The 14119-nt window shown below is 32.4% G+C and overlaps 1 protein-coding gene across 1 annotated transcript in view; it reads right to left on the bottom strand.

Annotated features, from left to right (window-relative positions):
• The window catches only part of LOC129224280 (nuclear pore complex protein Nup214-like), a 124830-nt gene that overhangs the window by 47310 nt on the left and 63401 nt on the right, over window positions 1-14119 (bottom strand). Inside the window, 5 exon segments of the mRNA XM_054858707.1 lie at window positions 1928-1993; window positions 4337-6669; window positions 6889-6974; window positions 12191-12256; window positions 12643-12808. Coding sequence (XP_054714682.1) covers window positions 1928-1993; window positions 4337-6669; window positions 6889-6974; window positions 12191-12256; window positions 12643-12808 — 2717 coding nt within the window.

Raw genomic sequence — 14119 nt, forward strand, 5'->3', positions numbered from 1 at the left:
GAAAAACTGGAAGACTGAACAGTACGCTCATTTCTTAATAACAACCCTTTTTTTCATCTGAAGTTTAACTTCCCTAAATGAAATTCCTAAAGTTGAAGTCAGTAATTTTTCACCGACATTTTTTTCCATTGTTGGTGTTCTAATCATATGAAAACATAATTTTAGAAAAAAATCATCAAAAATACCATTTTGAGACAACTATAATCTTTTTATTAAAAAATAAAAGTTTTGAACGATTTTTGATGAATTTCTATTGTTATTGTTTTTCTTATTCTCACTTAATATTACAAAAGGAATTTGGAGCCACATTACGATTTCTGGTAGTTTCAAAGAGCCAAACTGATCAGCATTGAATTTTCATACCAAAAACTTTACGTTTCAGACAAAAAACACAATTTGCGAATCATTGTATGTTTATAGCTTTTTATAGGGAAGCGTCGTTAAAACACAAGCACCAATTCAAACATGCAGAGCATTTTTTTTTTAACTGAAAAATAATAAGTATTGACTAATATATGAGGGAAAATATGCTTAAAAAAGTACCCCAAAAAGTTTTAAAGTATATTTATTTTAGTAGTTCATGTGTTCAGCTGCATATTACATAGAACACAGAAATTTCAGTTTTTGGTGTCAAAATAAATGTTAGAAACTTTTTATTGGTTATTTTATTTTAGATTGTGTATCAAAACAATATTACTTCTAGAACCTACAGTTTTTTTCAGAACTGAAAATTTTTCATTTTTTACCGAGTTACATGGAAAACAAAAAGTACAAGGCGGCCATCTTTGATCCGCCATTTTGGATAGAAGCTCACATGGGAACTTTGGGGACTTTTCAGGATTTGTTCTACACATGTTTAGGAACTAGTCTTGAAAAATTCAGCTAAATATAAATTTGTGGCGCATCGACCCTATTTTCGGCCTAAATTTACTGGGCTATATTCCGTTTTGGAATGGAAAATAAGGAAGTTACTGAAAGCAGTGGCAGAATGATGGGGGTTTAACATGGTTGCCAATCTTAATACAGTAGTGTATGCAGGTGTAAGGATTGAGAATTACAAATTGTTAATTCGCTGCTAGTCACCCCTATATTTATTTTTGTAATGAATATCAAAAATGAAGTTGAATAATGAGAAGAACATTCAAATATTTGATTATGTATTCTGAAGCGCAGATGATGGGTAGATTTTGTTTCTTCATTTAAAAATAGATTTATTTGAGGAATTCATTTGAGGGGGGGGGGGTGGAGATAAATGAATGTTTGTTTTTATCAGTGCATGAAATCATAAAACAAAAAATAAATGCATGTGTATAACTTATGTATATGAGGCAGTGGGAAGCAAAGGGATAAAAATGGGCCTCTTAAAGTTTCGAGTAAAACACATTTAAAGAGCAGATTCTAGGTAGGCTTGCATTGATTTTTTTTTTTGCAAATGATGCTGCGTATCAGCACCTACCAGGGCTACTAGTACCATCACTTGCTCCAAATCAGAGGTGAGGCTCTCCTACTATTCATAATGGTTAACTAAAAACTTTTAACTTCGGTTCTTACATTCCTTTGCTCCTTCCTGCCTCATATATTCTTTCATAATAAATTGCTACCCTAAAAACAAAACAGAAACTTGTAGAGGACTTATTATTTTTGCATATTCAGTCGAATTTGCATGTAGTTTTACTTTATCCTGAAAAGTTTAGCCACCGAGTGAGTGGCAACAGCAAAAACATTTATTTATAAGCTCGCTTATTTGATAGATTCGGTCTCCTACTTGCATTCCTGCTGGTTGCAGGATGTACGACGTCTATGTTTTTAAATTGTAAATAAAAGAGTTTTATTTTATGCTCAAGTATTTTTCATATGTTCGCGGCCAAACGACCTTCGCAACAAACTCATAGAGGAGTCACCTAATATATAATATCACAAAAAATACCTTGTAGCAGCAGCTTGTGGGAATGCAGTAGTCTGCCCAAAAACTGATTTTGCTAATCCAAATGAACTGAAAATACAAATAAAATCATGTCTATATACATGCACACATACACACACACACGCAAAAAAAAAAAACATTTTAATCATGAATTTACATTTAGCAATACTAACTAATGATGAGTAAAAATTCAGAACATTTTGAAGGACAAATCAATTTTGTAATTTCATTACAGAACTTTGTGTACTTGCCAAATGTTCAAATGAGTAAAAGTTTAAGAGGTAAAGTTTTCACATTTGTGCAAAAATAAAAGAAAATATTTTTTTTTTTTTTTTGAGTAATCACAAATTGCATATTGTTTTCATTTGACCTTTGAATGAGGTTCCTATGATTTTATTTTATCCCTGGCTTCCTCTGCAGCACCACCGTCGATCGACCCCTCCCGATGCTGCTCCTCTAGCGATAACAGTCTCCAAATTGGGTCCATATCATACACACGCATGCATATATACATACATACACATGCATGCCTACACACTGTCGCATACATATATACACACACATGCATATATATGCACACATGCTAGTGATTGCGAAAAGCATAATTTGAATTTAAAAAGCCAAAAATTCAAATTTTCTTTTTTTCTAAGCAGACTTGCAAAAATACAACATGCTCTTGTAGCTAAAACAAGTAAATATACAATTCTTTTGAAAATTTGCACTTTATTGACATTATTTTCTTCTATTATTATTTTAAATTTTGATCACATAGCATGGTTTTAAAGTATGATATGGAAAAGTAAAAATTGATTCGGTAATGACACTACACTCTTAATGCTTTCCTGGCATTTAACTTTGAATGCTTGCAAAATTTAAATAGTTGAAATGCAATTAATGAAAACATAAGTTTTATTTTATAGAGACTTAAATATATACAATGAAATACCGTTAAAACAAACTTTAAGGGACCACAAAATTTGTTTGTTGTAAATGGAAATTTCTTTGGAATGGAATTCAAGCAATGAAATGGTATTTAAATCAGGACTGAAAGTTTATTTAGTTGTATTGGTATTCCTTGCAATAGGATTTCACTGTATTTACTTAAAGGCCTACAGCAGAAACAGCACGATGTTGTAATATACGTCGAGAAGTCTGCAGACTATTTATAGGAGGCAACATTTACATTTTGCAGGTAAAAGGCCAAAAAAAAAAAAAAAAAAAATCCTGAAATTTTTGAAGAGTAAAATAACCTTATGCTTCTGCAAACAAAGATTTGCACCATTTTTTATTAGTTATATTATCAACAAGTAGCATGTACTTGTAGTTTTTAAGTTTAGCATATTAATTTTAAGCATTTCTTGAGGCTGGTTTAGATTTTACAGTTAATCCAATGTTATTTTAACTTACAGACAATTTTTATTTTTTTAAATATTTGCTGCCGACTGCTGAAAAAAATTCTGCTGCTGGTCTTAAAGTTTATTTTAAATAATAGCAAAACAAATAAATAAAAATGGACAGCTATTTCATTTTTAACCTGTCTTCAAACTGCACGAAATCATTGTGCATCTATATGTTGAGTGTTATGAGAAAATTAAATTAAAGTTTGAAATGAATACATCATCAAAACTTTGGAGTTGCTTTACCCTTAAGACCGAGAAGCCTGACCTAAGGGGCCTCCAAATGTTATGAACCAATATTTTCAAGAAGGAGAGGACTTTTTGCTAAATAAATTAGGACATTATTAAATTAAAATATAAGCAGAGTATAGTTTGTTGGTCTATTACTGTCTTTTGTTTCTTGTTTGCTCAAATTTTGTCCAGCTTCAATATTTTACTCGGGGATTCCTCAATCAAAAATTTTTGGAAGGGAGGAAATTCTCATTATGCTGAATGAAATTTCAAATTGTACCAAATGATAAAACACGAGCATGCACCGTAATCTGCATTGAATAAGAAATATCAGTAATCATTTAAAAAATAGCAATAATGATAGACTGTTTCTACATTTGCTAAATAATTTAAAAAAAAATTAAAAAAAAAATTTTTTTTTTTAGACATTGACCTCCCATTACAGTGGGCTTGATTTTACTTGAGATTCTTAGTTTTCTATCCCTCCTCCCTCCCCCAACTATCATTTACTATCAGTACTACCAATTAGTTAGTTTGAAAGTGCATGTTCTTAATTTCTATACATGAACCAATACATCCCTAACATGGTAAATTATTGCAAAACTGGGATGGCATTGGTCTGAGGTAGACATAGAGAAATATCTTGCTTCAAATTCCTATCAATTTACATTTTCATTTATCTTTTTTGTGGCCTTTATCTCAGAGAACAAAAAGTTTAAAAACAAGAAAGTTTACATTAGAATCAACAGAAAAAGCATATTTATCAAAAAAAAAAAAAATGTACCTTGCAGTTTGTCCAAAAACAGGTTTTCCAAAAAATCCAGAATTAGATGACTGATTGCCAAAACTTGAGCTTTCATTCGTTGCATCATTGCCAAAGCCAGGAGACTGGTTTGAAGATGGTTGAGAAAAAAAGGTTGATGTACCCTGATTAAAAGGTCCAGGTTGTTGGCCAAATGATGACTGTTGAGTCACTGGTGCTTGCCCAAACATGGAAGTATCACCAGCTTTTCCAAAAAATGAAGATTGAGTTGTAGCTGGCGACCCAAAGAAAGATGTAGAGTTGGAATTTGAAGATTGAGTCGTAGCTGGTGGACCAAATAACGATGCAGAATTGGAATTTTGACTAAATAATGATGGAGAAGTTGTGGCAGCACTGAATGAGCTAACACTAGTTGTTTGAGAAAAATCTGAAGGCGAATTTGTGTGACCAAACAAAGATGGAGCTGCTGTTGTTGCACTTGTGCCAAAAACCAAAGTGGTTCCTGTTGTAGAAGTTACAGCTGGTTGGGCAAAAAATGAAGATGATGTAGGAGCTGTTACAGCTGGTGAAGAAACTATTTCTGAAACTAAAGAAGGTTTAGTTGTTTCAATCTGTGAAGCTGCTGAAGAAACAATTGTAGAAGCTTGTGAAGTTACATTGGATGCAATGAAAGTCGCAGTAGTCGGAGGAACTTGGGGTGCGAATGATGAAGTTGGAGCAACTACGGAAGCTGAAGTAGTTATAATGCTTGGTGAAGTAGAAGCAACAATAGAAGCTGAAGTAGTTACAACTGGTGAAGCAGCAGTAGTGGCAGATGTTGAAGTAGTTGCACTTGTTAAAGATGAAGTGGTATTTGTAGTAAGAATAGAAAAATATGGAGAGGCAGAAGCCGAAACTACTGGAAGGGAAGAGGGTGGCAAATCAATTGAAGAGACATCAACAATTTTAGGTGATGAAGTCTTAATCATAGTAGGAGCACTGGTAGAAACTTCCACAGCCTCAATGCAAGCAGCTGCTTGGGGTGCAGTTTCTGGCAATGTTACACTTGCTACTGATTGTGAAGTAACTGAAATGGAACTTGGTGTTTGTCCAGATAATACAGAAGTAGCTGAAACAGATGCAGGAGCTGGTTCAGCACATTTCACAAAAGGTTCATTAGGTGCAATAGCAATAGGTTTTGAAAATTCTAAAGAAACTTCTGAACCTGTAACTGCTGCATCCTCTGAGGTAGTGTTTACAAACTGTTGAACTCGCAATGTTGCATTATTTTCAGTGTCTGTAGGGGCTACAGAAGAAGGAAGCGCACTAATGGTAACTTCTGCAGAAAACAAAGAAGAGTTTGATGAAGTATCTTCAGCAAAATTTCCGGTCCTATTACCAAAAAATGTGCTAAAGCTTTCAGATTGGCTTGGAGCAGGTCTTGAGACAGTATCTTTTAAATTCTGTATTTGTTCTCCAGTTGTCCCAGAACCTGATGAAAACTTAAAATTGCTTGCTACTGCTGAAGCTTCTTGTTTAGTAACTGGTGGAAAAATACTTGATGCTGTTGTGACTACAACTGCAGTCCCCAAATGCAGACTTTCAGTAGGCTTAATATTTTCCTTTTTGTCACTTTCTACACTAGATGGTTTAGCAGGCTGCTGAAAATTTGAAAAAACACTTGTATTTCCAAAGAAGGAAGTTTTGTTTGTATTAGACGATCCCAAAAATGATCCTTTGGAACCTGATGAAAATGAAAAGGTAGAAGCTTGTGTTGCATCAGCTTTTGATTTTTCTGCAGCACTTGAAAAGAATACAGAGCCAGTAAAAGGAGATGCACCTGCTACCGATTCCTTATTTTTAGATGTGACTGATTCCAAACTTGAAGACTGATCTTTATTAGCAAACTGAAAAGCTGAGCTCTCACTGGAGACTTTGCTTAAAATATTATGCTTGAGTCCTTCTTGAGAATTTGATTTAGGAGGAAATGCTTGCACGTTTTTAGAAACACTATCAAAAAATGAAGAAGTTTTATTTGTGACATTACCAATACTACCAGGCACAGGAACTGGGCTTGTAACTAGTACAGTATTAGATACACTTGTGTTATTTTCTGTTTTTTGTAAAAGAGAAGAAACATGGCTTGGAAGTGAAGAGCTAATCACAGCATCCATCGATACAGAACTTGCAGGAGGTTTTATCAAAGAATTGCTTACAGAGAAAGGCAAGTTAGTCTTAGTAAATGAGGAAGACTCGCTAAACCTTTGAGCTTGAGGAGCTACAACTGATGTTGAAAAGGGGGAGACTGGATTTGAGACCATTTTAGAAGTCACTTGAGTTTCTTTCATAAAAGCACTTGAGAATGAAATATTTTTCTAAAATTGAAATAAAAGTGTAATTACAACAGATACATATAAATTAAAAATCATACATCAAGCACAATTTGAAAATACATTGTTATCACAAATAATTGCATTAAATTTGTAACAAACATTTTTTACCACAGTAAAAATTTATAAAGGGGGGGGGGGGGGTAATATTACTGCTTAATTACTCTCAACCCACTCATGGGCATGAAAAAATTATAAACTTACTCCTGAAAAGAAACTAGGTGAAGACTGAGGTACTATTCTTTCTTGTTCTTTAGGCATTGATATTCCATCATTTTGAGTAGGAATGTCTGAAAAACATTTTAAAAAACTTAGCAGTTTATAAAATAATATTAGCCATTATATCATACAGATTGGTCCATTCAAATTTTCTCATTTTTTTCCAAGAATTTAAAGAAATTCACAAAAAAAAAAAAAAAAAATATTGCAATAAGATCTGGTTACATAAATAACATATAGTAGAACCTTTGTTATCCAATATAATTATAACTGGGCTAGATCAAGAAATAAAATTCTTGATAATAAGGCTGCATCAAAATTAGCAGAGAAGATAGGTTACAGAGATACAGATGAAATATTTAAGAAACTCCCTTTCCATAACCCAGGGTGCTCCCCCCCCCCCAAAGAACAAGGGATGCACCCCCATAAATACCCCATCAAGAGCGAAAATTTCCCCTAAAATATTTAAAGGTGCAGTCCGCCTATGCACCCCTGCCATAACTAATATTATTTTTATGCACAGTGTGATTATAAGTAAGGTCACTATGATTTGAGTTTTCACCAATAAAAACCTGTTCTAATGTATGTAAGCTCTTGAAGAGTAGTATGTCAGCACAGAATTCTGTTCGTAATAAAACTGAACAAATAACTAATCTGTTTTACAATCAATAAGGGGGGAGGAGAAGGAAAATAATACTTTACCTTAAGCCAGTAGTTACTTTGGATAGTCAGGGGTGCCCACAAGGTATGGTTCATCATTGAAATTTTTAGGGGTAGGGGTGATTTTACTGGGTTTTTGTCTTTGTTTGGAGAGGGTCTTGTTCTTGAAGGATAGCATGCAAACACAGAATATTTATCCAGAGGCTGACAGTTTTTACACATGTTCTAAATATGAGTGGACGATTTTAAGGCTGTAACATATTTTCTAATCACCAGGGTCTAGTTTGCATTATGAAACATGAACAAAAATGATACATACGATCGAACTCGCTTATAATGAGCACAAACGGACAACAATATTTGCTCGTTATAGATATATTTCATGGCATCTAGTTACACTTCTTCCAAGAAAATTATTGAATATTTAGCTATATCTACTTTAAATTCATCAAGAGTTGTGGAATTTTACAAACTTGAAACAAACTAACACAAAGACATCAAATTTATAAACAGGGTGGTGCCAGGAACTGTCAAAAAAATTTCCCTGACTTTTCTCTGAATAAATTAACTAAACTTTCCTGATTTACCTCACCAGTGATAATGGGTTCCTTTCTTTGCCCTACTTGAAAACAATGGCATATTAAATATAATGCATATATAAGATGCTCTTTTTTTAAAGTAAAGATAGTATATTAAATTATCTTTAGGAAATATTATAGGATATACAAATACTTTTACTTCCTGTAACCAGTTAGCATAAGAATTCTAAAAAACTATTAAAACCACTCTTAAAGACCTATCTAATCAGGATAAAACTAAAAAGTTTATACGGGAATAATTTTAAACTTAAATTTCAAGCAGTATAATAATTGCTGCAAGAATAACAAGTGATAGTGGAAGTATAGAGAAGTAATGCAGTTTCATTTACATAAATAATAGACACATGTATGCAAAACAAATTGAAACCTTTTAGCAACCAGTCATATTGAGCTAGTCTCTCACCACCAACTTAATTTTAAATAAATGAATACAGCATTTTAACAAATAAAAAAGAATTTTAAAAAAAAATGCAACTCCACTTCAAATTATTTCATTATTTATTGAAAAAAAAATTTTAGATTACTTTTGTAACAAACAACATTGAAATGCAAAAAAAATAATTAATTTCAAAATATAAATGTATATAACTTGGTTTTAAAATAAAAGAATTTTTTAAAGTCTGAAAAAAAAAAAACCCTTCATATCGCTCATGGGCTGCAATAGCGGCACGACTCAAAAAATTGGGTTTTGAGACAAGTGGATTTAAATTTTTCATTGATCAGGAAAATGCATAAGAAATGCATTTTACTTCTGCCATCTTATGGCATAATATTGATTTATGAATTGTGCTAGTATTGCTGTTGAAAAGAATGTGTATTTTCATATTTACGACTGTTCTTAGTACAAAACGCGTGTTTTTTGAGTTGTGCCACTATTTGAGCACATGAGCTATATAATCTGAGGCGACAGCAAATAATATGAAGGCAAAAAACAAAGTTGATTTTGATTTTCATTCAATTTTAGCAATTAAATAAAAATGAAAAGAAGTAATAGCTTTTAAGTGTTTATCAGCATTTATTTAAAAAACAAAGATTTCTTCTTGAAATCGTGATTACAATGCGCTAATTACTTCAAGGCAATAAGTAAACGCAAGGAAGCTAAAGCATTAATGACAGCTTCCTCTTTGTCTGTAGGGTTGTTTATTTTATGTAGCATGGAGCGCATGAAAGGAAAATTCAAGCTACATAAAATAAACAACTTTATAGACACAAGCAATCTTAGGAAGTTCATCCTGTGGTTAATAAGTTAAAATTCAATATTTTGATGTTGAAGAAGAAATATGCACAAACATGCAGCAGAATATAATTGCACCTAATTAATTTTACATTTTTTTAAACAGATAGTTGGGGGGGGAAATCATACGGAATTTGGGTACTTAATTTTGCAAAGCAAAAAAAAAAAAAAAATCCTTCAGTTAATCAATGTTCCCTGAATTTTGGTTATTTTTTCGAAATTCCCCAATATTTCTCTGATTAACCGTTTACCTGCCAATGTTCCAAAAATGGAACATCATATTTAAGTGAAAATTTTCCCAAGAAATAACGTTAAAATAAACAAGTTTTTTTTAACACAGTTTAGTCTTATTTCAAAGTATTTTTTGATTTTCTGCTTGATTGTTTATATGTTTTCAATTATTTATCGCGATTTTTCAAAGATGAGTGTTTTTTTTAGCTTTTTGCAACTTTTTCTTATAAAATTTACCAAAAATTGGTTTTTTCAGAAAATGTGATGATATTTATTATAGTTGTGAAAAATACTTCAATGTATGATTTTAAAATGCTTGTAGAAATGTACAATGATATTTCCGAAAGGTGTACCCCTTCAAAATAGCATGTTCCAATTTTGGAACATTGGCGCTTTTAGGGAGTCAAATTTCCAAGAAGTAAATCGTTCGACTTCCAAGGGGAAATTTCATTTTTCGTAATATATGTTTCTTTTTTTTTTCTCATTTTGAATGTACTCTGATGTAGATGTTGGCAAAACCAAGTAAGTTTATATTTTGAAAGGATATGACGTTTTGTTAGCAAAGAAAATTATAACAGTCTTCTGTTTGACGGACTATATGGCTCCGAATCCACACCTGCTCGGACAGCTGCATTGTCACGTAATAATAAAAAATAATATTAGTGAGAGTTTTATTCTTCATATTTTAAATGCAGTTCAATAATTCGCTAGCTTTGTTTTCGGACGAAACGAAATTCTGTTTGACATATACCAACTGTTCATAAATGTTAAAAAATGTCTACAAGATTTCTTACTGTAGAACAAGCTGTGGCTTATTTAGAGACATTGTCAGATTCGGATTTGTCAGATGTAGATATATGCCAATTACCCCCTGATGAAATAGGCAATATCACTGAGGAAGAATAGATGTTGACAGAGATGAAATCCTACAATTTTTTGGTTTGTTGCTATTGAGTGGGTACCATTATGTTCCTTCTGAAGATATGTATTGGAGCAGTGCAGAAGATACATCTGTGCCAATTGTACTAACAGTTATGCCTCAAAATCGTTTTCGAAAAATATAAAACAACTTTCATTTGATGGACAATTATGAATTAAAACAAAAGGACAAACTAAGAAAAGTTTTCCTTATTTACGAAGAATTGTGTAAAAAGCCTCAACAATTTGGTGTATTTCATGAAAAATTAAGCATAGATGAATCTATGGTTCCCTACTACGGTCGGCATTCATGTAAAATGTTTATTAGATGAAAACCAATAAGATTCGGCTTCAAAATTTGGATGCTGTGCTCTTCAAGTGGATACCCATATTCCATGGATATTTATTCAGGCAAAAAAGAAGGATCCCCTGATGTGCAATTAGGATCCAGAGTTGTAAATGATCTATTATCAGTTTTGACTGACACGTCTAAGCATGAAGTATACTTTGATAACTTTTTTACATCATATGACTTAATTTCTCAGCTATCAAAAAAAAAAAAAAGTGTACGAGCAACAGGAACAATTCGTGAAAACCGAACTGGTCATTGTCCACGGAAATCCAAAAAAGCCCTTTCTAAAGAAGATCGCGGAAATTTTAACTATCGATCTGATGGATCAGTGTACATGTGCAGCTGGAGAGATAATGCAATGGTTACAGTAGCATCTAATTGTTATACACATGAGCCACTTGCATCTGTAAAATGTTACTCAAATGCGCAGAAATGCAAGATAGATGTGCCACAACCTCATCTTATCAAGAGAAACAATGAAGGAATGGGGGGTGTGGACGTCTTTGATAAACTTTTAGGGAGCTACAGACCTCATTTGAAGAGTAAAAAATGGTGGGGGAATCTTTTTAGTAATGCGCTGAATATTTCAGTTGTAGCTAGTTGGTTACTTCATTGTGATTTACAAAAAGTCAAGATGAAGCATTTAGAGTTCCGAAGAGAAATAACAACTCACCTCCTAAGAAGAAAAGTACGAGTGGGAAGTTCTCTAGGGCCTCGTTGTCATTTACATAAACGGTCAAGAATATCTGACGGACATTATATTGTATCTGGATCCCAAGGACGTTGCGTGGTGTGCAAAAAAATACGACTAAGAAATGTTTCCATTGCGACAAACGACTTCACCAGCAATGCTTCCTTTCATATGATGGGCATTAGATATTTCAGTATTGGATTTTCTGAATTCTGATATGTACACAAATGCAATTTAAAATATTATTTTTTCCGCAATAAAGTATGCTAAGATAAAAACCGCATTCAAAACTTCTTAGTTTAAAAAAATTCTCTGAAAAAAAAAAAAAAAAAACTTCATGCAAAACGCCAATGTTCCAAAAATGGAACACACTGAAAATCATAGTAAAAAATTTTTTTCTGGAAATTTTATTTTATTTCTGTATTTACTAGACACAAATAGACATAATTTCAAAAAATTACTCAAATTTGATCATCCGTCAATAGTTCGGCGGTTAAACGGTTAATAAAGTTCTCTGACTTTTCCCTGAATTGTCACCACACTGATAAATATACATACTTACAATACTCAAACACTGCATTAATTAAAAAAATAATAATTACTTTGATTCACATTGCATGTTGGTGATGGTGAATCTGGAGGAGTAATATCTTCATAAACAGGTGCATCTGTAATTCAAATTTTAAAAGATTTTTCATCCAAAATGATAATTAAGTTTTAGTTTTAGCACAGGCATAATAAACATTGAGTAGTATTAAAAAATTGAATGCTGTGAATGAAGAAAAGAAAATTATTGATTCTTTACTTCAATAAAGCAACAACTAATGTGCATCCTTGTTCTAAGACTGAGGATGCACCTACAAATGTAGAACAGGGGGTTATTTAAGTTTTCTATGAAAATTTCAAATTATAATACAATTAAACAAATACTACTACAAATGGCGAACATAAAGCATTGCTAAAAAAGGTTCTCAAAAATTTCCACATAATATGCATAAATAATGTCAAAAAAAAAAAAAAAAAAAAAAAAAACAATTAAATAACATATACTTACTTGAAGCATAAAAATTTTCAGGAGCTGAAGGAGAAGTCATCAAATTTTGTGAAGAATATACATTACCAAATTTGAATGGCTCTGATTTATTATATATAACTTGCTGATTTGCAGGCTGAAGCATTGATGAAGTTTTAGTAGGTTCAGGTTTTGAAACTTGAACATTCTGTAAAAATCGGATTATTTTTGTTTATATATTTCAAAAAGTCATCTTTCCCTCAAAAGTAATTTGAATTGAGACAGAACTTCACAAAAACAAATTTGTAGATACAAAATATACATTTACACCATGGGCACCCATTTGCAAAATTTTAAGGGGTGACTCAGATATTTTCCCCATGGTTTAGCAGGATATTTTCCCTATGGAAACTGATCTCAGCACAGATTAAAGAGTTATTAAAATTTGCCATTTTTAAGAACTTATTCATTAATGGTAGAAAAGAAATGTTTTAACATTTTTGCTAAGAAAAATGTACTAAAAGCAAGAAAGTTCTAATTTCAAAGGTAGGGGGGCTTGAACTCTTATGTGGACGCCCATGATTTACACTTCAATACAGCTATATAAAAAACGATTGTCACACTTTACAGGAAAGGGAGGTATTATGTAGTTTTGAAATAAAGAAATCAATCAGTTAACATGCCATTCAGATATTGCAAATTGTAGATTCCAATAACTAACTGCCACTAAAACAGGGACAAGACAGAACAACATCGGCCTTCAGCTCTGTTAATGTCTATTCCAGACTGATGAGTCCATAATAAAGATGAAACTGCAGTTTCTGTATGGCATAACCAGGCTGTCGGTATATTGCATGTAGTTCTGCCTTATCCCTGGCTTAGGGACCATAACTTAGTGCTTGATAATAGATTAACCTAAAAAAAAAGCACTAAACACACATACACACAGCTACAAAATATATCCTGTTGGTGCAAAAGAAGAAAAGGAACAAACCAAGTTGCCTCATGAACAGACTGTGCTATTCTCCCTTTTTTGTTTGGTTTCCCACACAAAATATTTACAATTACTAATGATTTTTAATCTTCAATTTTTCCATTATTATTTAGGGTAACCACGAAAGTAGGAGAATGAAATTCCCCTATTTTCCCAGGTGATTTAAGAAAAAGTTACAGGTTAAATGATGTCAATCTACATTTTGTATTATCAATACTGTTACAAATCCTGTAAATAGTAATTATTGTAGTAACGTAACCTGTAAATAGTTTCCCGTAATGAATATACAACCCCTTTTCATATGGCTAAAGTATACGACCCCTTATTTTCTTTTCTTTTCATTGATAAAATTTGATAACGGTCTACGCATTTCGAGAAGAGGTAAGAATGTTGTGGAAAATTCCTCGATGTTTATAAAAGCCGTTAGCGATGGATAAACAGGGGAGTTTCGATTGAGAATTTGTGCTGAGTGTGTATTAGCTCTGTTTATAGCGAGGCATTTCGCTGTGTTGTTTTCGTATTTGG

This window comes from Uloborus diversus, chromosome 6, assembly GCF_026930045.1.
Source record: "Uloborus diversus isolate 005 chromosome 6, Udiv.v.3.1, whole genome shotgun sequence".
Classification (NCBI taxonomy): domain Eukaryota; kingdom Metazoa; phylum Arthropoda; class Arachnida; order Araneae; family Uloboridae; genus Uloborus; species Uloborus diversus.